The sequence below is a fragment of the Diabrotica virgifera genome, chromosome 3, assembly GCF_917563875.1.
Source record: "Diabrotica virgifera virgifera chromosome 3, PGI_DIABVI_V3a".
Classification (NCBI taxonomy): Eukaryota; Metazoa; Arthropoda; class Insecta; order Coleoptera; family Chrysomelidae; genus Diabrotica; species Diabrotica virgifera.
Window position 1 is genome coordinate 15,378,206 of NC_065445.1, and position 27,434 is coordinate 15,405,639.

Genomic DNA, 27,434 nt, shown 5'->3' on the forward strand with positions numbered 1-27,434 from the left:
TTAAACTTTAATACCAGCACTTGGCTATTTCAGATATATTAATATACATAAATCTAAGTTTTTAAACTTCGAAAATGCGTATTATCGCATTTTTCAGATTTTAAATCGCCCTTAACTCGAAATCTATCAACTTTTGAGAAAAATGGCAACATACCTTTCTTGTTAGAATGGCCCAAAAAACCTAAAAAAATATGTTCCGGAGCAAAAAGGGTGATCTTTTGAATTTCTTAAAAAAAAATTTTAAACAATTTCTGGCCAAAAATTTCGCCCTGCGCACTTCATATTTCCTTAAAGAGAACATTTCTGAATAGGAATCCGCAGAGAAACCGAACCATAATTTTTTTTAGACGGGAGCGGCATCACGTCATGGACTAAATGTTTCTTGCCAACATTACATTTTGTTATTAGGCCTTGATAAAATTACTGTCTTAAACAATTTGGCAACAGGGCCAATTGAGCCAATGGGTGTAAGGACAGAATAGTGTTCAGGTTTCTACATTATTACAGAGTCATCATGTAGAAATCTACAATTAAGTTGAAAATGTTACCACAGTAACATGCTACAGTACAGCCATCTCTAGGATCAGAAACAAATTAATTAAGGGTTCATATCAACCTTAAATAAAAAATACAAAAATATAAACGTATGTATGGTAGTATGTTACATAAACAAAAAACAAAATGCTACGAATACAAAATTCTAAACATTTAAAAAACAAAATCAAAATTTAGAAAATTAATTAAGATGATGGTTCAACATCGGAAGTGTCTGAATCAAAACCAGTAAAGCACCCAAGACTTAATTCTGCCTCTTCATTTTCCCTTCTTTCAGTTTCTTGTTCAGGCCAAATCCATTCCAAATTGTCATGTTTTTAGTATGAAGAACTGATTAAATATTTAAACATGAATACAAGTTTAGCAGCCTTTTCGGTTCCTAAACTATTTCGTAATTTGGAATGCACAAGTCCAAAGCTTGAAAAGCACCTTTCAATGCTTGCCGTTGAGGCTACTGCTGTAAGTAATTGGTTAATTCGTTCGAGAAATATGTTTTTTTCAGGCCAAGCAGATTCAGCGATTGGAACAGACTTCCACCATAATAATGGATATGTTTTTTTTTGAAATTTAGACGATACATGAAAGACGGAAAAGGTTTAGACTTCGAAGTTAGGGCCATTACAAACGGAACAAAATCTGTGTTGATTGAATTTAAATATTCATAAGCCTGTTCTTCTTGTTCGGCAGCATAGGCAAGTTTGCCAAAAAATGAGGCGAACCTAGAGCCATATTCCTCCTTTTGTAATAAAAGTTCTTAATTTGAATTGGTTGATCTTGATTGATTTGAATTCCTGTTAAAAGGCAAGTCAACGCAGTTGCGACGTTGCCGCTTTTTAACCTTATTATGTAAAAATTAGTACGAAATAAAATACTGATATATATCACGATATATATAATACAAATATCATGATATATATCACAATATATATCGTGATATATATCAGTGGATATATATCCTCGCGCCCTTGCAGGTATTTGGATTCAAAGACATCCATGGGGAAGTAAAGTTTAAAATATATATAACCATCATACGACCACTAGCAACATATTATATGGAGTAGAAACGTAGATCATGACTAGAAAGACAATAAACCTCATTAATACTTTTGAAAGAAAGATAGTAAGGAGGATACTGGGACCCATTTGCGACAATGGTATATATAGAATAAGGGTCAACCACAAGTTATACCAATATTACAAAGAACCTTTTATAGCAAATTCTGCAAAAATACAAGCATTGCACTGAGAAGATCACCTTATAAGAATAGATAATGACAGAACACCTAGTAGAACGCTTAGCGGAACTATGGTGGGACGTTGGCCAGTAGGAAGACCAACGAAGAGGTGGATAGATAGGGTTACCATACGTCCGGATTTCGTCCGGATTTGAAAGACATGTCCGGATTGGCGTCCGGATATGAGAAATGTCCGGATTTTTTTCTTTACTAAAAAAAATGGAAAACACTTGGCCCAACCAACGGTGGGAAATTTCATTCTGTGCAGCACCTAGTTAAGTTCTAGGTCTAAAGTATGTTAAAACATAGGTGTATATGTATTTTAAACTGGCAAATATTTTCGATGTTAGTTGCATATTGTAGCGAAACAGCTGTACTTTTAGTTGTGCCATATGCATTTCGCATATACAGTCTGTTCCAACGAAAATTTGACCACCCCAGAAACTCAGAAACCAAGAGCTTCTTCAAAATTAAAAAAAAAACGTCATTTTATAATTTTTAATGCAAAATTCATGCCCTCAAATGTAAGCGTACACTGCCCCAGATCAACCCCCACTTTTTTTAGATAGCAAGTGTGACCTAGTGGCACTTCATTTGAAAGATTTTTTTTAATTTACATAACAAGTTTGAAGATAATTTTGGACTTAACAAATGTATTATAAATTAGTTAAATCCAAAACTGTCTTTAAAGTTATTTCGCAAATTAAAAAAAATAGAAGGTCGTGTAGAGAAAAAAAACTACCTTTCAAATGATGTGCAACTCGACTACACTTGCTAATTAAAAAACACTGGGACCAGTAGGGGGTTACAGTTGAGAGCATGAATTTTGCATGAAAATTAGTCCCCCTTCCAATACAAATTGACGTGTTTTGTGAAGAAACTCTTAGTTTCTGAGTTTGTGGGGGGTCAAATTTTCGTTGGAACACACTGTATGTACAATGTAGAGGTAGCAACGCAGTCAAATTCACATTTTACAGTTTCTACAACCCCTAGGACCACCCCTGTCCGGATTTGGCCTTAATAAATTATGGTAACCCTATGGATAGAGAACCCATACTAGAGATATTGAGGGTGGACCACTGGAGGAGAGCAATCAAGTACAGGGATACTTGGAGGTGGATGCTGGGGGAGGTCAGGGCCCGACTTGGGCTGTAGCGACATAGAAGAGAGATTTGCTATAAGAAAAAGAACAATGATGGGACAATATTACAAACACTAATTTAATTACCTCTTAAATTTCTGACTAATTCCAGATTGGACTTTCCATGAGACCTCCAAGCCATCGTCAATAGCAACACTGAAATTTACCAAATACTAAAGGATTAGTAAATGTTTATTATCATTCTCAAAATTTTGAATATTTTTGGATTTACAAAATAATCTCAAAATGACAATTTTTTGACACTGTCAAGTCAGCGTCAATCGTCAAGAATAACGAAGTAAAGGCGTTTATTTGCGATGTCCAAAGTTCAAAAAGTATCTTTTCAACTCAACCATCGAAAAAGTTCTAGAATAGATTAATGAAAATTATATTAAAAAACAAATAAATATTTATTTGTTCGTGTTTTATATGAGTTGAAATTAACAGAATCCATAAAATAATAAAAAATGTACTTTTTCAAAGCTTTCTCTCTGTACATTCTAAGGACATGGCAACACTGTGAAAGGAAAATATTTGTTCTGTGGTATGAGGTCGGTGAGTCGGTGGTTCTGTGTTGTTCTGTGTTCTGGTTCTGACATGAATGTCATCAGTCATCATCTGTATGTTTTGTTTTGTATTCACGTTTGTAGTTTGTATTTCTTTTAAAAATAGTTATCTTCACCCGAACTTATTCTGGATGATTTATATTTGCTTCTATATACAGGTAATTAATGCATTAATAAATTATATTGGGATCATATTACAGTCGACTCGCGTTAATTCAAACCTGTGATAATTCGAATCTCTATATTTCAAAGTTATCAGGAGTTCCCTACAAAATCTCTTTATATTTAGAACTAAATCAATACATTTTTATGCACTTGGTAATTCGAACGAAAAAAATCATTGCTATATAACAAAACTAGGCGTTAATTCGAACTCGGTGTCCAGCACTCCACAATTCAAAGTTGCAGAGAGAAAGATGCGGAAAGATTGTAGTAAGTACAGTTTTCTGTACTTTCTTTTTCTGTACCTGCTTCAAAAAATCCGTTAACTTAAAAAAAGATCAGGAAAATCTTCCAATACTTATGGATGATGAAGAACCAGCAATAGAACCATTAGCTGACATCAGTGGTGTTTTTCTGACTTTGTTCAAATGGATGAAGATGCTGCTGTCTCAGGTTCACTAACCGATGAGGAAATTTTATCTGCGGTAGATACGAATGAAAAAAGAAACGATGAAGATGAGTATGATACATAAGAACCTTTGGCAGAGGTGTCAGTTAAGGAAGCAAGATCCTCATTCGATACCTTATAAACCTTTTGTCTACAAAACGAAAGCGATGAAAAAGCATTTCAGGCACTTTTTTCCCTTAAAAAAAATTATTGAGCACTCAGATCAGCAGCAATGTGCTTTGAAGGAAACCAGTATAATACAGTTCTTTCAAAAGATTGATTAATTCACATTATGAATACATAATGTACAGCTGGTTCCAAAAAAAAACTGATACGACTCTTAAAGCATATTTTGTAGAAAATTGAGCAGTGTACTTTCTTCTTTTTGTTTTTGGTCTCGCTGCAAGGCAATTACCAGCATGATTTATAGGCGATCTTGATGTAGTCTTGCTCTAAGCCATATCAAAATCACTGACTATCTTCTTGTAAAAAGCTTTTGATGAGGTGTGATATAATGAATATGAGTTTAAGTATATTTAATTTATTATATTTTGAAGGATAAATACTTATTATTTACATACTGTCACTGTTACTGCCAAATCTTAAAATTGGTCAGATAACTTCAACCTCAAAAAATGGCTGTTTGTTTTTTTATTATTTGTCTGTTATAATAAATATAATATAATGTCAGACCAATCATACACTGCTCAAAATGATCAAATCTTACTAAGGGCCAGTATTTCCAACCTGACTTAACCTGGGAGTAGTCGCGCTCACTTCTGTAACGTCGATAGTCGCGTGTGAGATTCTATCTCAAAATACGAATTTAAAACAAATTTTTATTTTGTACTATTTTTATCTACTTTTTATATTGAAAATATATATTTCTAACAATTTTATTAAAAGAACCTGTGTTAACGGCCACCTACCAACATCGGCCACCTGGTCTAACGGCCAGTTTAAAAACTTCCCAAACCAATTATATGTAGACTATGAAAACTGGCAATACCGTCCACCTTTCTATATCGGACAATAGTTCTTTCATTTTTAGGGGCTGTTACTGACAAATTTTAATGTACAGTAAAACGTATGTTAACGGCAATCTGCCAACATCGGCCACCTGTAATAACGGCCAGATTAAAAATGTCCCAGACCAACTATATGTAGACTACAAAAACTGGCAATAGCGGCCACCTTTCTATATCGGCCAATAGTTCTTTTATTTTTAGTGGTCGTTACCGACAGGTTTTACTGTATTACGAAAAAGGATGAAATGTGAGATTCTATCTAACGGCGCGACTACTCGCGGGTTAAAGCTAATTGGCTCTAACCAAAGCCATAAATTCCACAAAAAAAAAGAAGAAGAAAAGAAAAAAAAATCCTACGCATTACTACACCCTTCCTCGAGGCACTTACGAAATTTTTTCAAAATTGCAAAACTTGTCATCAAGTTATCGCGAAAAAGGATAAAAATTGAGATTTTATCTCACCGCGCGACTACTCGCGGGTTAAGCAAAAGCTTACTTTAAGCCTTTGCTTAAGCTTAGATGCCTGTATTTCCACTTCAATTTGAGGCTTAAGCCTAGGCTTAAACCAAATAATTTTAAGCTCGCGCGGGAGTTGGTTTAAGCCTTTGCTTAAAATTTGTTTTCTGTTTTTTGAGGTTATTTCTATAGATTATTAATTAGAAAGTTATTTTGAAAGCCAACTTTTGAGTAATAACGTTATTATTAGATTATTAAATAATAATCTATTAATCTATTAATTTATTAATCGTAATAACGATTATTAAAATTCTTACTACTTTTGGAAGGTGTAGGCACATGAAAATTATTTATTTCTACAATGCTTGGTAGGTATATTTCTTTACAAAAATAAACTTACATTCGAATTTGACATTTTAAGGAATATATCCAATAAACAAAATTACAAAGACGGATCTATTGCTTATGCAAAATAACAATAAACATATAACCAGACAAAATATAGACAATAAACTCTGTACCATGTATTACACAAAATTATGTGAAGTAATTGACATTGATACAGATGATAATATAAAATTAAATGTCACCAGTAGTGGTTTTTACCTCAGAACAGTTAGTTTTGGCATTTTGACGTATTCAGAGGTACCAAACCAATTAACTTTATAGTTAAGCATCAGTTTAGTTAAGGAAATGATGGAAATACGGCACCCGGCTTAAGCTTCTCCTTAACTTTTGACACAGGCTTAGCTAAGCAAAAGCTTAAGTAGCTATTGAAATACCGGCCCTTAGAGTCATATCAGTTTTCTTAGGAACCAGCTGTACCTCTAAACTTTTGTCATCATTATAGAATAGCAGTTAATAAATAATAATCGATCAACACTTAATAATTCGAAGATTTTCTCTCACAAATTTCGAACCATGTGATATTTCAAACACTCAATAATTCGTAATATTTTAAGAGTCCCTCGAGTTTCGAATTAACGAGAGTCGACTGGATTTGCATTACATATTTTCTAATTGTATCATCAATGTTGATTATTATCAACAGCACGTTGAGGTATCATTAGATGATTAGACTAAAGTCAACATTTTACATACAACTTCCACTTATTGCAACTAAAGAATTTGAATGAAACCTTTTTATAAAAAAAAATCGCAATATAATTTTTTTATACTCAATGTATTATTTAAACTTGGACTGTTAAGTAGAGGGTCTTTTACGCATGAAAACAAGCCTTCATAGAATAAAGAGAAGCTTTATTATTTATAAAAAATACTTATAATATATCAATCCACTCAAGAGGACTCAAGAGTAAGAAAGTAAAAAGAGTTAGTTGTTTGTATGTTTTTCAAAAAGATAATAAATATACTTACATTATGAAAAATACAAAGTATAAAAAACCAAGCTGAAATAAAAATATATCAACCAAATATAAAATTTAATTTTTTTATTTTAACATTTAACAAGATTGGAACTTTTGAAAGTACAGCATTTAATTTCTTTTAGGATTGATTAAACACAGCTCAAATAATGATTGTAACTGGAGCAGAGGCTGCATCCTTGGTATCAGCAATTAGAAATGAAATTATTGATGAAATAGAATTAGCTTTCACAAATGAAATTGATATTAAACATCGTGGAAACTACTGGTCTGTCTTGAATTGCGCCGCATATTATGGTAAAGTTTCTATTGTCACCTTATTACTAAAAAATGGGAAATTAATAAAAAAGACAGACTTGGACGCTTCCTTACATATAGCTGCAGAGAATGGTCACACTACTGTTGTAGAATTATTATTAAAACATGGGGCAAATATTGATTCTATGAATGCAAGATATCACACTCCATTATTTTTAGCTGTTGACTATTGCAACACAGATGTAGTGAGTTTATTAATAAGAATGGGAGCAGATACTTCAGTAACAAATGATTTTCAAGATACTCTTTTACACCGTGCTGTAAGAAAGAATTCCAAAGAAATAACTTTACTATTATTAAATAATGGAGCTAATAAAGAAATGAGAAACAAAGATGGAATGACACCATTACTAATTGCAGTTAAATATAACTATGAAGATATTGTTAATATTTTAATAGAAGCCGTAGCAAATCTAAATGCATGTGATAATTTTGACAATACTTCTCTTCATATGGCTTGTGAAGAAGGCTTCCTGAGTATTGTGAAACTGTTATTAGATGCAGGAGCAGATATCAATTTGCAAAATGCAACAGGCTGGAGTCCTTTGTTGTATGCTACTTATTATAATCGTGAATGTGTTGTGAAATTATTATTAGATCGAGGGGCAGACATCACCATCACTGATAACTCAAGAAACACAGTATTGCATATTTGTGTTAAAAATCGCTGTAAGTTTCTTATAGCATTATTACTTCAAAGTGGAGCTGATGTGAATAGTAGAAATATAAATGGATCTGATATTTTCGATTTAACAAAAACTGATTTATCTAAAATTAAGTTTTTAATCAGACTTATCTTGTACTTAAACATCAACACACCTATACCCGAACGTCACAATAGAGGGTACTTTTTGAAATTCTGGGATGCATGCAAATCAGAATTAGAACAAATGGAGAAGTGTAAAATAGCTGAGAGCAATCTATCCTACAGGCAATTATTGCTTGAAAGAAATAAAACTAAATTAATAGGTTATCTCCACAATGCAAACATAGTTAGTGAACTAGACACACTAGATTATAAGAAGAAATTTCCTATCTATGAACGGTACTTTACTGAAAAGATAAATAAAGGAAAGTTCATGCTACGTTTGTATTACAAAGCTGATGAAGTTGTGAAGCACATCATTCCGGATATGCCGATAGAAGTTTGGAGAATAATATATAATTATTTATCATATGATGATTTAGCAAAATTAATTGGTTGGAATGATAAAAAGTTGTCCAGAGAATATTTTGCTAGTTTCGGCTTTTATGAATATCAATGTTATGATTCTGCCACTCCTGTTCTATATCTATATTGAGTCTCTGGAGACACAGACTTTACACTGCTAGATGTAGATCTTCTTAAGTTTTTGTCACTACTCTCTATCTTGTGTCCTTTTTATTCAGTTTCCAGCAATTTTCCTTGAATTGTCGGTCCATCTGCTAGATGGCCTCTGTACTCCTGTATGCTTTATATTGCAGACATCATTTTACTGTGTTCTATCTCCTTGTGCACCAAGAGACTTATTAATATTTAGCTCAGCGGGGTAATATTGTTGGAGGTGTGAAATTACAGCTGAGCTGAATATTAACGAGTCTCTTAGATACCTACCTGGTACCAGATACTATACACATTGATTGAAAACTTTCCTTTTCAGACATATCAGGATTCAATATGAGGTGCTCAGAGCAACAGTGGCCTAACCCACAAATTGAGCTATTATATCAATAAAAGCAGCATTATTAAATCTTCGGATTAACAAGGGTCTACACAATCTACCTCTATATTTGGTCAAATGGCGCTACCTAATTTGTAGCGCCAATCCCAATACAAAGATTGCGTTTATCTCAAAACTTTGTTTTTGGGGCCCTGAGCGTCTCATATGTACTTTAATTTTCCAAATGCTGCCTAGGTAAAATCTTATACCTAGTTACTTGAGCGATATTAATGTTATTTATTTGTAGAGGAGCATTAGTAACTACATTACATTTGTCTTGAACTATGTTTTTGAAATATTTATTTTCAACCAACTTCTTTAGATTAGTGTTGCCCAAGTGCAAGACCAAGACGAGACTTAGAGAGTCTTGGTCTTGGTCTTGCGACAGTACACCTGGTCTTGGTCTTGGTATTGCGCTCCAGGTCTTGGTCTTGGTCTTGCAGCAAGAGTCTTGAAAGTCTCGCAGTTGCCCATTAGCCTATTACATATCTTAGAACTAGAACAACGTAACAGAGTAGGTCAATTTTAAGCTTTAATATCACAGCAATAGTAAAGACCAACTAAATTAATAAATATCTAAACAACTGACACCGGGGGGGTTTGAACCTACGATCTAAGCGATCCGTGTCTATATTCCAACTAACCAAAGTTTATTAGGAACTTACGTATTTTTTCGAGTATTTGCCATTGACAATGTGTGATTTAAAAAGAATTCAATTCAGTGACAGATGTGCACAATATGAAGGGTCAGAGGGAAAAAGGATGAATGTCCATTTTTGGTCATTTTGAGATTGTTGTGCAATCTGTTAGCTAAAGGGTACTATCAACCTGTGAATGGACAAGTGATTCAGTGAATTTGTACTCTACGAGCTACCTAGTGGGAAAGTTTTGGGGTAGTTCTGATTTCTTTCATTATATATGGATTTTGGGCTGCTGAATCCGAATATGAGATTTGCGGACAAAATTTCTTGCCGGAACATTGAAAAAATCGAAAATTTTCAGCTTTTTTCCGCTTTTTTGCTCAAATCTCGAAAAGTATTAACTTTTAGTAAATGGTCTGTTAACAGAAATTAAAGTACAGTGGAACCTCGATAACTCGGATTAATCGGGACCACGACCGATCCGGGTTATCGAAAATCCGAGATAGCCGGAGAATATGGTAAAAATTAATAAAATACGGTATACTTACAGATAAACTCCGTTAGAATTGAAATAACATGAAATATTTTTATAAATATGCACAGTACATATTACCTACTCATTACAATTCTAAAAAAAACACCAAACCCAAACAATACAAGACACACAATACTAAAGACCATTGTTTATAAAAGAATTTTTTAAATAGTCTTTCCTAAACAATGCTGACAGTTTGAAATAAAAAGGAATAGATACTACAGACAGCTGGCTGTTGTTTCTGCGGCGTGTACTATGAGTAATTTTTAATCTCGTGTTCAAATTACACACATAAGTACACGACACAGAGAGTCTAGACACATTATCTCTCAAATATTATATTACATACACTTTTATTGTTGAAAGGATTGTCTGATAATTAACTATTTTGATTGGAAATAAGCCACAATTAAATTGAAAAATACAAAATATTGAAAATCAAAATGTTTATCTGATGAAAATCGGTCCGGGTTAGCCGGACTTCCGGGTTATCGGGGGCCGACTTATCGGGGTTCCACGGTACTTAAAATTATCTACAAATATCACTATTTACTTTTTTTCTCAGACTAACAGTTCGGTCTAAAGTGCAAGTTGAAAATTGCCAATTATTAACGGTCTCGGCAAAGCCCACTTTTTAAATTCCAAAACTTTAGTTTTTATTAGAATGCTGTCATTTGATAAATTTCTCCTAGTTTTCTGTACAAATAATAAATGTTAGTTCATAATATGAATATGGTATGTCTCTTCTCACAGTTTCCATGTATCCATTCCATCCTAAAATACCGAAAATGTCTCTGCTTTTCCCTTAGAGCCACAGAAGATCAGGCACAGATGGAGTCACAGTTTTAGTTGGTGTGAACATTCCCTTCGGATCTTGATTTCTGATAAACCTTGAGGTTTTGTTCTTTCAAAATGTATTAGTTGAACAGCTCTCTGACTTCTATAAACCTCAGGTGCGGGTTTAGTTTTTAGCCGAGGAATGGATTGGTTAGGAGCTATTGCATGTTTTGGTGCCATACAAGAAATGCCACCCATGACGTAAAAAGTGTGGTATCCGTCGATTGTACGTCGATGGTACGATGTTACGTTTTTGAAAGAGTGGGTCTGTATTCCCAGCCGCCGTATATACCTATACGTTCAAGGTGTTATGGTCTCAATTTACCAAATCCGAAAATATGCGTTGCTTAAAAAATTTTAGACTCATTGGTGTCCCAATGCCGTAGAAATATGTCCGAAAATGTAAGATTATTTTTCCCAAAGCCTCAAAATGTTGGCACGTAAGACAGGTCATGCGGACCTATTGCCGTATATATTTGTTCACATATTTTAGATATATGCTATATTGTAGCACTGGTGGCAACGCTTATAGGTAGCTGCTAGAAGGCGAAGCGTTTGTAGCCACAGAAAAGACCAGAAAAAAAAGAAGCGAATCGAGAAACATGTGTACAAGATGCGGATTCGGCCTTTGCGTAGTGTCATGTTTTGAGGAGTACCACACAAAAGAAAACTTTTAATGTTAATTTACATTACATTATTTTTTTTTTAAGTTAGTTACATTTTTTCAAGTTGGTTTTGCTCTCTGATGTGTACTTTTGAAAAGAAAACGTTTAAGTTGGTTAAAAAAACTCATTAAAAACATGTTTTGGTCATTTGTTTATTTATATGCGACGTATATATAAGGCAATGGGACTCTAAGCATGAAAAAACCTTTGGGATTGAGGGACCAACATGCAAATTAAGGCGTGGCATAGAAAGGGTTAAAATCAGCGTTTTCGTACACCTGTTGTGTAAAGCACGGCTGGTCAATTGCTGACACTTCCAGATAAGCAACGCGCTTGCACAAAGTCTTGTAGCGGCGGTAAGGCCCAGATAGTTGGGCTCACCATTCCTTGCAGGGTTGGCCGTTTTCTCTACAAAAAGTACCGCTCAAGAAAATAGGTTGATGTAGTTTCCTCTTTGGGGTTTTGTTCATCCTATACAGAAACTGTTCGCCTGGAATTGTCAGCATTCGCAGGCGATCCGCAGAAAATTGACCTGCCGTGCTTTACACAGCAGGTGTACGATAACGCTTATTTTAACGTACATACAATCGACGAATACCACACTTTTCTCGTCATATGTGGCATTTCTTGTATTGCACCAAAACATGCAGTAGCTCCTAAGCAGTCCATTCCTCGGATAAAAAAGAAACCCGCGCCTGAGGTTTATGGAAGTCAGGGAGCTGTTCAACTAATTCATTTTAAAAGGACAAAACCTCAAGGTTTTTCAGAAATCAAGATAACAGATCCGAAGGAAATGTTCACACCAACTGAAACTGTGACTCCTTATGTGCCTGATCTTCTGTGGCTCTAAGGGAAAAGCAGAGATGGCAGAGAAAAGCATGGAAGCTATCACAAGAGACATACCATACCTATGAACTAACATTTATTATTTGTACAGAAAACTAGGAGAAATTTTTCAAATGACAGCATTATAATAAAAAATAAAGTTTTGAAATGTAAAAAGTGGGTTTTGCCGAGACCGTTAAAAATTGGCAATTTTCAACTTTCACTTTAGACCGAACGGTTCGTCTGAGAAAAAAAGTAAATAGTGATATTTGTAGATAATTTTAAGTACTTTAATTTTTGTTAACAGACCATTTACTAAAAGTTAATAGTTTTCGAGATTTAAGCAAAAAAGCGGAAAAAAGCTGAAATTTTTCGTTTTTTTCGCGATTTTTTCAATGTTCCCGCAAGAAATTTTGTCCGCAAACCTCATATTCGGATTCAGCAGCCAAAAATCCATATAAAATGAAAGAAATCAGAACTACCCCAAAACTTTCCTAGTATAAACACAATTTTATTGAATCAAAGGGGAAATAAATATGATAATCGTCTTAAAATCACGTCACAAGATTGGAGGCAAGGGGTAAAAACAATGAATATGAATATGAATACAACTTTATTTCTCATTTTACTGAAAATGCTTGCAGATAGACATTCATCGTTCTTTCCCCTGGGCTTTCATATGGTAATGCCAGTTCTCATTTTGGTACCGAATACCAAACCGAGAATAATACACTTCTCCAAGAAATTAAGGCACCTCCTTAAAAATGGGTCATTTTTGATGTCTTGAATTTCCTAAACCTGTAGTCTGATTTAAGTGATTTTTTAATATTATATAGCCTTATTCGTTAACAATATCGCTGTAATAATATTGTTGCTAGAAGTTAAATTGTCGTTGTATAGGTACCCGATAACTTATCGGTACTAATGAGTGTACCAATCAAACTGTGTTTTTTTCTCAAAGTTAGCATCATCCTGTGGAATATTCTAGCATTTATAAAATACTGAAATTAAAACCCAACTACAGTCTGATATTTTTTTAACATTTTGTTTTTCATTCGCTAATGTTGGATAACAGTAAAGTTGGGTATTTTAACAACTAGCCATGTTTTTCATCAATACAGGGTGTTTTTAAATAAGTATGGCAAATTTTAAGGGGTAATTCTAAACAAACGGGTCGTTTTACCCGTATGCGCGCCAATGGTGAATATTAAATTCTTAATTGTATGTCAAAAATGCGTAATAACTACCTCTTAAAACCCACCAAATTTCATTTGCATATCTCAACCGGTTTTAGAGCAATAAATCTTCAGTTTGTAAGAAAAATTTTAACACCCCCTATTTCGGAAACGAAGCATTTGCGAACATACACTTATAAAGCAAACTGTCAAATTATTTTTCGTGCAGAATTGCCCCTTAAAGTTTGCCATACTTATTTAAAAACACCCTGTATTCATGAAAAACATGGCTAGTTAAAAAAGTACCTTACTTTTTATTATCCAACATAAGCGAATGAATCAAAAAAACAAAATGTTAAGAACATATGAGGCTATAGTTGGGTTTTAATTTCAATATTTTATAAATGCTAGAATATTCCACAGGGTGATGCGAACTTTGAGAAAAAAAATACAGTTTGATTGGTACACCCGGTGTACAATGACAAATTTACCTGTCTAGAAACAATATTATTACAGCGACATTTATACAGAATAAGGCTATATTATTATCAAACATTGAAATCAAAAAAATAAAAAATCAAATTATCAACCATTTCAATCGAACAAGTTTAGGAAATTTGAGAGACCAAAAATGACCCGTTCCTTGGAATAGTTTATATTATCAACCAAAGAGCATAACAAAAGAACAGTCGATTGATAAAACAAATGACCAATTTAATTTAACTACCTACAGAAAAAACTGCTATAAATGTCCTTTTGTTTTCCGTGTATTTCACTGTAAATATTTCTTTGTTGAATGCCTCGTAGACTAAATATTTGGGTATTTGGTTACACGGTATTATATAGCCGGCACGACATTATCTGTTATAGTCTGTCTCCTTATCGTAATCACACTCAGCAGAAAAAATGTACATAATAGTCTTATTATTCTATATATATCAATATGATTTTTGTGTGTTTAAATTCGTAGAAAACTAATTAAGGAAAAAAATGAACTACTTATTGTAGGTATATTTTTTACCAGCATATGACATATTTTTAAAAAGTTTCGATACATTATAGGTCTGGATCCCGCGTATGGAAAAAAATTGGTTAATAGCAAGCTGAAAATTTGTTAATAGCTGAACGGTGTCTAGTCGGATAAACTTTGATACATATATGGGAACACTGGAACAAGTTAAAAATTTGGAACTGTCAGACCACGAAAACGGCACATTTATTTTTTCCGACAGAATAGACTTAAACTCTCCGAACAGAGATTAAACTCTCATGCAAAAATCAGACTGCTATTTATCACCTGTCATAAGTCCTGTCATTTGACATATTCTACATGTTCCATTCATTAAAACGCCCATTTGGTGATAAATAGCAGTCTGATTTTTGCATGAGAGTTTAATCTCTGTTCGGAGAGTTTAAGTCTGTTCTGTCGGACAAAATACATGTGCCGTTTTCGTGTTCTGACCGTTAAAAATTTTTAACCTGTTCCACAATTAAAACTTTCCCTGTTCCAGTGTTCCCATATATCAAAGTTTGTCCGACTAGACACCCTTAAGCTATTAACAAGTTTTCAGCTTGCTATTAATGAACTTTTTTTCATACGCGGGATCCAGACCTATTAATTTATGAATGGAGGGCGGCTATTCTCAAAACGTGGACAATTAATTTCAGACCGAAGAATGTATGTTTGTTTATGGTATTGTTCGTAAGGCGCATAAGTCCAATTTTACAAATTTTTTTGCTTCTCATAGAGTACCTACCTAAGAATATACCCGAACTAATATACTTCATAAAACGACCCCCAGTTCTAATTGCAAGACGCAAGAGTCTTGCAGGCTTAGTCTTGTTCTTGCTCAAATCTTGCACGGTAAGTCTTGGTCTTGCTCAAATTAGGCGGTCTTGGTCTTGGTCTTGCGAAAACGCAAGAACAAGACCAAGACTGATTTAGGGCAACACTACTTTAGATGCTTTTTTCAACTCTTTCAGCATATATATTGTGCTTCCTGAATATTATCTTAAATCAATACATCTTTCACAAAACATAAGTGTCTCTCCATCCCATGGGTGTTGATCCCAGCTGATCTACATTCGATGTTATTAAGCATGGGCGCCCATATGAAAATTTTCAGGGGGGGGGGGCAGATGTGAAGATTTTGCACATTGTATTTTGTACACTATGGATAACAATACATATTGTCCGAAAACAAGTCTTCATAGAATGAAGAGAAGGTTTATTATTTATAAAAAAAATACTCATGTTAATACACTCAAGAGTAAGAAAATAAAAAGTTAGTTGTTTGTATTTTAAAATGATAATTAGAAAATGTTATGACATACAAAGTATTGTTTAAAAAAACCAAGCTGAGATAAAAATATATCAATCAAATATAATGTTATTAATTTTTTTGTTTTAACCTTTTACAAGATTGGAAATTTTGAAAGTATCTACATCATTTAATTTTTTTCTAGGATTGATCAAACACGGCTCAGATAATGATTGTAACTGGAGCAAAGGCAAGATCCTTGTTGAGAGCAATTCAAAATGGAATCATTGATAAAATAAAATCGGCTTACGAAAAAGAAATTAATATTAAATGTTATGGAAGTTGCAGGTCTGTCCTGAATTGGGCTACGTATTTTGGTAAAGTTTCTATTGTTCGCAAATTACTAAAAAATAAGAAATTGATAAAAAAGACAGACTTGGACACTTCCTTACATATAGCTGCATTGGAACGTTATACTACTCTTGTAAAATTGTTGTTGAAACATGGAGCAAATATTGAATTTGAGAATGATAATGGAGAAACGCCATTACTACTTGCAATTAAATCTAACAAAGGATATAATGACAGTGTTGACAGTCTTGTCAATATTTTAATAGAAAATAAAGCAAATGTAAATGCGAGGGATAATGATCTAAATACTTCTCTTCATATGGCTTGCGAAATGGGGTTATATAGTATTGCCGAACTGTTATTAGATGCAGGAGCAGATATTAATTTGCAAAACGGAACCTGCTGGACTCCTTTGTTTTGTGCTACTTATTATAATCGTGAGTGTGTTGTGAAATTATTATTACATCGAGGGGCAGACGTCACCATCACTGATGAGTCAAGAAACACAGCATTGCATATTTGTGTTAAATGTGGCGAAGTGGCTGTTATAGAATTATTACTTCAAAATGGAGCTGATGTGAATAGTAGAAATGAAGATGGATATGATATTTTCGATTTAGTAAATATTATTTTTGAAAAAAATATAGCTGATGCTAAACCGTTAATCAGATCTATAATGTATTCAAATATCAACATAACTATACCCGAGCGTCACAACAGTGGGGACTTCTCGAGATTCTGGGATGCATGCAAATCAGAATTAGAACTAATGAAGGCTTGTAAAATAGCCGACAGCAATATATCCTACAGGCAATTATTGCTTCAAAGAAATAAAAGTAAATTAGCAACTTTTCTCAGCAATGCGGACATAACTAGTGAACTAAGCACACTAGACTATAAGAAGAAATTTCCCATATACGAAAATTACATTACTGAAAACATAAATAAAGGAGAGTTTAGACTACGTTTGTATAACGAAGTTGATAAAATTATGATTACTATCAGTCCCTTTTTGCCAATAGTAGTCCGGAGAAAAATATACAATTATGTATCAAACATTGATTTAGCTGAATTTAGCTGGGTATGGCAGAGTTTACAGAGAATTACGTAATGAACCTACTCTCTTATTGCATGTCTTATTTAAATATTATGTTTATTTGAGATTAAGCCACAATAATTATTGATTGTAATAAAAATTACATTTTTAACTAACTAATTCTGCGAAAATGTATAACCAAGTTGTTATTAGGTTACATCTTTTCAAAATTGATATACTTGGCCACGGTCTTCTAGACAACAGCATGCATATGGTTGAAAAAATCTGAGGGTGGTGTTTTTACCCTAGGATTATCAAATTATTACTATTTTGTGTTATATGTTTGTGTAATATCTGTGTATTGTGTATAAGATTGTATGTGCTATTTCTCAGACTTCCTATTACTCCGCTATTGTTGGTATGTTTTTATTATTGACTTCTACTGTTAGTATTAGCAATCAAAGTTTGCTATATTATGCAGATAGGTTTGCTACACATTTTTCTTCGTTAAGTAGGGCTGCTTCTTTAACTTTTGTTTAGTTCGTGTAGGTTTCTTTCATAATTATTAATGCATCTCTCCAAAATAATAATTCAACATCCAGTATATCTCGGAAACGAAGCATTTGCCGACATGTGTTTATAAAGCAAACGGCCATTATTTTTTTATGCAGATTTGCCTCTTAAAGTTTGTCGCACTTATTTAGAAACACCCTGTATTAATGAAGAACATGGCTAGTTGTTAAAGTACCTAACTTTTTTATTATCCAACATAAGCGAATGAATAAAAAAACAGAATGTTAAGAAAACTTGCGGCTATAGTTGGGTTTTAATTTCAATATTTTATAAATGCTAGAATATTACACAGGGTGTGGTGAACTTTGAGAATAAAACACAGTTTGATTGGTACACCCGGTATACAATGATCATTTACCTGTCTAGCAATAATTTTATTACAGCGACATTGTTAAAGAATAAGTCTATAAAATGTTAAAAAAATCATTTAAATCGGACAACAGATTTAGAAAATGCACGACATCAAAAATTACCCAGTTTGTGGGGTGGCCATTTTTTGTGCCGCTCAGTGTATTAACCTTAAAATGTTTTATTAAATAAAATCCACGAGGAAAATAAACTTCCTGTAGCTGGCTGTATACCATAAATCACAAAAATACCAAGTTTCTTGTAAAAGGTATATATTAAAATACCCTAAATAAGGGTCACAATACAAAACGTTTTCGGATTAAGGAATCCATCATCAGTGTTTAAAAGCCAAAATTTGCATGCCTGAGCCACCAAAATGTATAGGGTAAAAACCCTTTAAATATAAATAATAAAGATGTTTTACATATTTATATAAAATTCATCGGATGTTATAGATAAACCTGGATGTTACCCAGGGCAACACAGGACTCTCCTCACGTGGTTGGAACTTTTTTTGGAGAAAACCTCACATATTGGATTTCAATGGCCAACTGAAATCCAAGTTGGCCATTGAAATCCAATATGTGAGGTTTTCTCCAAAAAAAGTTCCAACCACGTGAGGAGAGTCCTGTGTTGCCCTGGGTAACATCCAGGTTTATCTATAACATCCGATGAATTTTATATAAATATGTAAAACATCTTTATTATTTACATTTAAAGGGTTTTTACCCTATACATTTTGGTGGCTCAGGCATGCAAATTTTGGCTTTTAAACACTGATTATGGATTCCTTAATCCGAAAACGTTTTGTATTGTGACCCTTATTTAGGGTATTTTAATATATACCTTTTACAAGAAACTTGGTATTTTTATTAAATATGTTTGTATTAATAAGTATCTGATAATAAAGTTTTGTATTAAAGAGTGTTGATACTTTAATATATTTTCCTTGTTATCGATGTTGTCTAAAATTGCTTACATTGGATAATAAAAAAGTTAGGTACTATGTTTTTCATTAATAAATCCTCATTTTCTGCTTAGTTTAATAAACAAATCTAGAGTAGGCTATGAGAAATAAACAATTGAATGGATGTTAATTAATGATTGTTAACAGTCAAAAAGTGTCTGGTTTGTTGTAAAAATTAGTAGATTTATTATTTAAATTTTCAATTAAGTCCGTATTTTTTTTTGGTGTTTGGTGGAAATGGAACACGCTACAAGGAATTTGACCCGCGATGAGTGCGTTCAAGCAATGATCTCACATAGCGAAGGACTTAGCTACCATGCTATCGGCTCCTTATATTGGTAACAATTTTTTGCTAATGCAAGACCTCACGTTCACGAACTTTAACCGAATGTTTACAACAGATAAATCTTCGAACTTTGAATTGGCCGTCGCATAGTCCAGATCTCAACCAGATCGAATATTTGTGTGACATAATTGGTAGAAGACTACGACAGCGTTTGCCACCTCCTAGAACCTTACAAGCTGTAGAAACAGTAGTCCTCGATATTTGGAATGATATACATATTATGTTGACCGAAAGCGGTATTATCTATAATACCCATGGTGCCTTCAACGTTTAATGTCCGACTAAATTATTCTTTATATGCAAAAAATTTGAATGAATTTTTAATTAATTAGGGGAAGGTGGGGAATACCGGGCACTATGTTTCCCGCTCTCTGAGATTTTTTATAAAATTTCGCCTAGTGCTGATCTCTAGCGGTCAACCAACCGAATAATGTCGATTATTGCAGATTCTGTAAAGTTCACACCCATGGCGCCAATATGCATTTATCTGTTTGCAACGTGGCCATTATAATATTTTGCTACGACAAAATAAGAAAGGTAAACCAAAATGTTTAACTTATTTAGTTGTTTTTGAGTTTGTGTAAATATATGGTGTTTTAGCATTTGTTTAACCATAATTTATCTTACATTAATTGCCCCACTTTTTTTATATTTATTATTCTTTGGAAAATATACGTGAGGTGTAATACCGCGCGGTTTTTACCCGTGTTGAGTTATGTGGTAAAATATTTATAATACTTTATTTTTTTACTTTACATAGATTTTGTTGATTAATGGCTTTTATTTGGGCCTTTTTTAGCTTATGTTATTCATTTTTTATATTACCAATAATTGTTTATCAACGTAGACAATAAGTTTATTTCGCAGTTTTAATTAAAGGTTTAAGTTTTTTGTTTGTTTAAACAGTTTGCAAATATTTTGTGTTTTTTTAATACGTATTTACATAAATATAGAATCTATCATACATTTTTCACGCGCGATATTACCCCACTCTGTGCGCGAAATTACCCCACGGGGTGGGGAATATCGCGCAAATGCACTAGTGTAGAAAAAATATTATTATTATTAAACTGTTTGAATAGAACGAAATTGAGCATAGCCAATTTTTGGCCAATACCATACTCACAGGCCAATGTAAATTTTATTTTCAAAATCAGTTTTAGTTGCTCGTAATCACCTTTTCCGCTTAAGTGCGCGGTATTCCCCCACCTTCCCCTAGTTTTCAAATAAGTACATTTACCAGCAATAGTCGTAACGTAATTGTGGTAACCATAGTTTTACTTAGGTTGTTATTTGTTAACTTGACAGTATTTAACTAGTTACCTCATCATCATCATCACTGGCTCGACAACCCTTTCTGGGGGTCTTGGCCTGTTCCAGGATTCTTCTTCATTATGATCTGTTTCGTGCTTTTTTCTCCAGTTTTTTATTTTTAAGGTTATTATATCATTTTCTATTTGTTCTAAATATCTCAGCTTCGGTTAACTAGTTACCTACAGTCGGAAAAATGAAAAAATACCCATGAACGATCACATCAATCACTTATTTTGTATTTGCTGTCTTTTCTATACGCTATGAGCTCGTAGGTAGAGGGGATAATGAAAAATTCGCGAGCGCCAGTAGTGACAAGTCTGTAAGCTTTTACTGGAAATTTGACATAAATGTCAAAGTGATTAATTTAAAACATTGAAATTAAAAATATTAGTTGGTCAAAGCTGTGGTGTATATTTTTACCTTAAATATACTTACGTTTTAAATACCTACTGAATTTAAGTTTTTTTAATATTTCGTGATATGTAATTATAAATTAATCTAAGCGCCATCTACACGATAATTGTGAAAGTATCCGAAGTAAGAAATTAATATTTCATTAATAGAATGTTAAAATCATTAGCAAAATCTTTAACAAATCGATTACAATTTAATTACTTTTTTGCGTTGTAAATATTAAGCGATAACAATTATTAAATAATAAATTAAAAAATTACCTGTCAAAGTTGCATTAGTAATCTTTAAAAAATCGATTACAATTTAATTACTTTTTTGCGTTGTAAATATTAAGCGATAACAATTATTAAATAATAAATTAAAAAATTACCGGTAGTCCATTCTTTCACGGTTTTTGCTCTAAATTTTAAAGAACCGCTTGGATTGACATGAAATTTGGCATACGTATAGCTTACATGTCAAAGAAAAAAAGTGATATGGTGCCGATGTGTGCTTTTGCCCTGGGTGTGACTTTCACCCCCTCTTGTGGGTGAAAAAATATATGTCCAAAATAAGTTCGGAAATGGGTAAACTGACTAATTTTAAGTAACTTTTGTTCTATAGAGCTTTTTCGCCAAGTCAACACTTTTCGAGTTACATATTTGCGAGTGAATATGTTCATTTTTCAACAAAATAACCACATTTTTAGACGGTTTTTCGCAAATACCTCAAAAAGTGAGTATTTTGTCGAAAAACACGTTCTTAGCAAAAATATAGCCTATAAAAATGTAAAAAAAATGGCATACGCGTTAGGTCTCTGCATCTCGTAGAACCAGAGTTATAGCCAATGAAAAATAGATTCATATTCACCAAATTTCAAATAGAATATTTCGACGTGAAATATCCAAAAAATTAAGCACTTTTTGGGGAAAACCCATTATAACTTTTTTAAAGTGTTTAAAAAAAGATTTATTTCTCTTTTTACAAAAAGTTTCTAGCATTAAATTTAAGTAAGTTACGCTCAAAATAAAGTTGGTCCCTTTTGTTTTTGCAAAAAAAATCGGGAAGACCACCCCCTAATTAGCAACTTAAATGAAATTAATCGTTACCGCTCCACAAATTATTTTACTTATGTTGTGTTTATATGATCTGTAAGTTTCATCGATTCAAAGTGCTCAATTTTGAAAAAATTTGGTTTCAAAGTAAAATTTTTAAAAATTTAAATTTTGAAAAATATGCTTTTTTTCAAAATAACTTAAAAATTGTTAGAGATACCAAAAATCTCGAAACACAAAAAAAGTCAGATTTGCTTTTCTGAATATGTATTTTTTTGTTTTTCTCTTAGACAAAAATTGATTAAGATTTGGTGTTTCTAAATTTGCATACATTCGTGATCAATGACTCGTTCAATCTCTTTTAACTACAGCCCTTTTAAAAATAAGGACTTTGAACCGATGAAACTTACAGATCTTATAAACAATATATACACGAGTCAAGAAACTTGTGAAGTCGTAACGATTAAGTTCATTTAAGATACTAATTAGGGGGTGAATTTCTCGATTTTTTTACCAACCAAAAGGGACTAACTTTATTTTGAGCGTAACTTGTTTAATTTTGATGCTAGAAATTTTTTTTATAAAACAAAAATTAAGCTTTTTTAAACACTTAAAATAAGTTGAAATGAGTTTTCCCCGAAATGTTCTTCATTTTTGGTTATTTCACGTTAAAGTATTCCATTTGGAATTTGACGAATATGAACCTATTTTTCATTAGCTATAACGCTGCTTCTACTAGGTGTAGAGACGTGGTATATACACCATTTTTTTAAATTTTTTACAGGCTATTATATTTTTGATAAGAATGTTTTTTCGACAAAATACTTACTATTTGAGTTATTTGCAAAAAACCGTCTAAAAGCGTGGTTATTTTGTTGAAAAAATGAACATATTCACTGCCAAATAACTCGAAAAGTATTGACTTAGTGAAAAAACTCTATAGAACAAAAGTTACTTAAAATTAGCCACTTTATCCATTTCCTGACTTTCTTTGGACAAATATTTTTTCACCCCCAAGAGGGGGTGAAAACCACCCCCAGGGCAAAAGCACATATCGGCACAATATCACTTTTTTCTTTGACTTGTTAGCTATGTGTATGCCAAATTTCATGTCAATCCAAGCGGTTCTTTAAAATTTAGAGGTTTTGCAATATTTTACCGTTAAAGAACGGACTACGGTGAAAGTTGCATTAGTAATCCTCTAGGAGCGACACCAGCGAAGCTCAGAGCGTATAAATAACAAACGTTTGTTATAGAAAAAGGCAGGGCTTTTCATCGATTATCATTTGTTTCGAGCTTCTGTCATATATTATATAATCTGTGTATAATATTAATATACACGGATTATACGACATATGAAACAACAGAAGCTCGAAACAAATGACTGTGAATTAAAAGCCCTATTCTTTCATTTTTCCGACTGTATTTAAATTTAATGCCATAGGGCGTTATTTTTCAAAACAACGCCCTAGGGCATTATATCATATTTAACCGACTTCGAAATCATGTCATTATTTGTCAAATAATATACCAGTCAGACATTAATATATGTGGAATTTATAGGAATAAAAGGCAGATTTCGAGCACATCGTTTAATCAAATCTTGCCCAAGTATACTTTCGCTAACTTAGCATCATCAGGGGCACGTATAATAAGCCAAAAGAACGCCATTGTAACAAAAGAAATAAGTGGAAAAACTTTGACAAAAAAATCAAAGTTGATGTTAGACAAAAAAATTACAATAACGTAGACTTACTTCGTCAAAACAGAAAGATATCCCAGCAAAATGTAGATAACATTTTTGTATGGCAAGAAAGTAACTACTTCCTGTTTTGACGAAGTAAGTCTACGTTATTGTAATTTTTTGCCTAACATCAACTTTGATTTTTTTGTCAAAGTTGCTAAGTTAGCGAAAGTATACTTGGGCAAGATTTGATTAAACTATATGCTCGAAATCTGTCTTTTATTCCTATAAATTCGATATATTAGACTATTAGAGCATTCAACCTACTTTTATTTTATTAATATATGTATTTTAAACATATTAATTGTATTTTTATTTAAATATTAAACTAATTTTAATACTTAAAATAATACCAAAAATGAAAAATAACGTTAATACGTAGTTTGTATGAACTAGAGCCTCCCCGCAATTGCTTTTCTCCTGAAGAATCGTAGAGAATCTAAAAAACGTCAGATTTTCTACACAAATGTTTAAATTTTAATAGAAGTATAACTTCTTACGTGCGTACAAAGCACACACACATACATTCTTTTTTTTTACATTCAACAAGATTGGAAATTTTGAAAGTACTTACATCATTTAATTTTGTTCTAGGATTGATTAAACACAGCTCAAATAATGATTGTAAGTGGAGCAAAGGCAAGATCCTTGTTGCGAGAAATTCAATATGGAACCATTGATAAAATAAAGTTAGCTTACAAAAATGAAATAAATATTGAATGTTATGGAAGTTGCAGGTCTGTCCTGAATTGGGCTACGCATTTTGGTAAAGATTATATTGTTCGCAAATTACTAAAAAATAAGAAATTGATAAAAAACACAGACTTGGACACTTCCTTACATATAGCTGCATTGGAAGGTTATACTACTCTTGTAAAATTGTTGATAAAACATGGAGCAGATATTGAATTTGAGAATGATGATGGAGAAACACCATTACTACTTGCAATTAAATCTAACGAAGGATATAATCTTAAAGATGTTGACAGTCTTGTCAATATTTTAATAGAAAATGAAGCAGATGTAAATGCGAGTGATAATGGTCTAAATACTTCTCTTCATATGGCTTGTCAAATGGGCTTGTGCAGTATTGTGGAACTGTTATTAGATGCAGGAGCAGATATTAATTTGCAAAATGGAACCGGCTGGACTCCTTTGTTTTGTGCTGCTTATTATAACCGGCTGTGTATTGTGAAATTATTATTACATCGAGGGGCAGATGTCACCATCACTGATGATGAGTCAGGAGACACAGCTTTGCATATGTGTGTTAAATGTGACAAAGTGGCTGTTACAGAATTGTTACTTCAAAATGGAGCTGATGTGACCAGTAGAAATGAAGATGGATATGATATTTTCGATTTAGTAAATAATGTTTTTGAGACAAATATAACTAATGGTAAAAAGTTAGTCCGATCTATATTGTATTCAAACATCAACACACCTATACCCGAGCGTCACAACAGTGGGAACTTTTCGAGATTCTGGGATGCATGCAAATCAGAATTAGAACTAATGAAGGCTTGTAAAATAGCTGAGAGCAATATATCCTATAATCAATTATTGCTTGAAAGAAATAACAGTAAATTAGCAGCTTTTCTCAGCAATGCGGACATAGTTAGTGAACTAAGCACACTAGATTATAAGAAGAAATTTCCCATATACGAAGATTACATTGCGAAAAACATTAGTAAAGGAGAGCGTAGACTACATGTGTATTACGAAGCTGATCAAATTATGAATAATTTCAGTCCGTTTTTGCCGATAATGGTTCGGAGAAAAATATATAATTATTTATCAAACTCTGATTTTGCTGCATTTAAACTGAGTATGACATACAAATATACAGCACCTTCATATAAGTTACCACATTACTGTAACTATTAACCTTGAAATGTTTTATTAAATATTTTTGTATTAATAAGTATCTAATAATAAAGTTTTGTATTAAAGAGTGTTGATACTTTAATATATTTTCCTTGTTATCGATGTTGTCTAAAATTGCCTAAAGCCCTGATCGACAGGCGAGTAAAACCGCAGTTTTGTGGCTCGTCGGTAAAGCTCGCCAGTGTATCATTGCAATACCGAGGTTTTATATACCGATGAGCCTGGATTGTGGCTCGTCATTTTGTTTTATTTTTTACTTGGCTCGTCGTTCTAAACCGCGCGTGTATCACGGCTGGCGAGCAAAACCGGCAGTTTTCAGCGACCGTTGGAGTGAAAAGACCAGTTTTTAATAATGATATGCGAACTCTCAGCTGTTGAAGTGAAAAGATCAGTTTTTAATTACGAAGATGAACTCTTTTTATTAGAATTTATATATTGCTTAGTTAGTTAGTTAGTTAGTTATCTTTATTCCAAAAAAATCACAAATTTACAATAAATATAATTTTAACAAAAATATTTGTACAAGAACAATATGTGATTTTAGCCTAAGCGTTGGAACCGTCTAGATCATTAAAATTTATTAAAAAGAATTCATCCAGGCTATAAAAAACATATTGACTTAACAATTTTTTAATTTTTTTTTTAAACTTGCATATTGAAAGTGCTTTAATCCCAGTGGGCAAATGATTGTATACTTTAATACCGGAGTACAATGGACCATTTCGAGTACGCCTATAATTATAATTGGGAAGAATTATATCTTGCCTGCGTGTATTGTGACTGTGTATATCAGAAGGTTTTAACAATTCATGTCGTTTTCTATGTACAAGTAGAGACATCTTATAAATATAAATATTAATGAGCGTCATTATTCCATGATCTTTGAAGAGAGGTCTACATGAAGTTCTATTTGTTAAGTTGAATAGTGCTCGAATTGCTCGTTTTTGAGCCACAAATGTGGATTCTGCTGTGCTAGCCGCGCCCCAAAATTCCACACCATATTGCATAATACTTTGAAATTGAGCAAAATAAACTATTTTTGCCACACAAAAATTTGTATTTTGTCTAATTGCTCTTATGGCATATGTAGCTCTGCTGAGGGTTTTATTAAGTTCAGTTATGTGGTAACTCCAATCAAGTTTGCTGTCTATGTTTATGCCTAAAAATTTAATTGTATGACAAGAAGTAATGCTTTCTTGATCTACTTTAATAACAACATCTTCCACATTTTGATACAAATTAAAACGGATACTTTGTGTTTTACTAATATTCAGAACCAATTTGTTGGCGAGAAACCAGTCTGATATCTCTTCAACTGTAGTAGCGGCACAGGATGTTAATGTATCAGAACTATCGCCTTTAATTACTATACTCGTATCATCTGCAAAAAGTGAAAATGTGGTATTCGGGAAACTAGCTACCAAGTCATTGATATAGATAAGAAACAGTGTTGGTCCTAAAACAGACCCTTGTGGAACTCCACACTG

At 32.8% G+C, this 27,434-nt stretch overlaps 3 protein-coding genes across 6 annotated transcripts in view; 2 read left to right on the forward strand and 1 right to left on the reverse strand.

Moving 5' to 3' along the window:
- The window catches only part of LOC114327144 (protein-L-isoaspartate(D-aspartate) O-methyltransferase), a 39,912-nt gene extending 36,705 nt beyond the window's left edge, over positions 1-3,207 (reverse strand). The window contains exon 1 of the mRNA XM_028275662.2: positions 3,019-3,207. Coding sequence (XP_028131463.1) covers positions 3,019-3,073 — 55 coding nt within the window. The 5' untranslated portion in view covers positions 3,074-3,207. The remainder of the gene's footprint in view (positions 1-3,018) is intronic.
- Positions 3,208-3,509: 302 nt separating this feature from the next.
- Positions 3,510-26,015, forward strand: LOC114327145 (putative ankyrin repeat protein RF_0381). 4 transcript variants are annotated; one of them, XM_028275665.2, is made up of 3 exons: positions 3,523-3,655; positions 16,139-16,310; positions 24,655-26,015. In XM_028275665.2, exon 3 carries the CDS (start codon positions 24,679-24,681, stop codon positions 25,945-25,947), a length of 1,269 nt encoding a protein of 422 aa, XP_028131466.1. In that variant the 5' UTR covers positions 3,523-3,655; positions 16,139-16,310; positions 24,655-24,678; the 3' UTR covers positions 25,948-26,015. The 4 variants fall into 4 exon arrangements, with proteins under 4 accessions (XP_028131464.1, XP_028131466.1, XP_028131465.1 ...); XM_028275664.2 differs by lacking the exon at positions 16,139-16,310 and adding an exon at positions 7,102-7,273 and having other exon boundaries at positions 3,524-3,655; XM_028275663.2 differs by lacking the exon at positions 16,139-16,310 and having other exon boundaries at positions 3,510-3,655.
- Positions 7,126-27,434, forward strand: part of LOC114327120 (ankyrin-3-like) — a 29,970-nt gene continuing 9,661 nt past the window's right edge. The window contains exons 1-3 of the mRNA XM_028275623.2: positions 7,126-8,583; positions 16,160-17,391; positions 24,798-25,830. Coding sequence (XP_028131424.1) covers positions 7,126-8,583; positions 16,160-17,391; positions 24,798-25,830 — 3,723 coding nt within the window. The remainder of the gene's footprint in view (positions 8,584-16,159; positions 17,392-24,797; positions 25,831-27,434) is intronic.

Excerpts from the sequence above, each read along its gene's own strand:
- LOC114327145 (XM_028275663.2), top strand. The coding sequence starts at position 24,679 with ATGATTGTAAGTGGAGCAAAGGCAAGATCCTTGTTGCGAGAAATTCAA.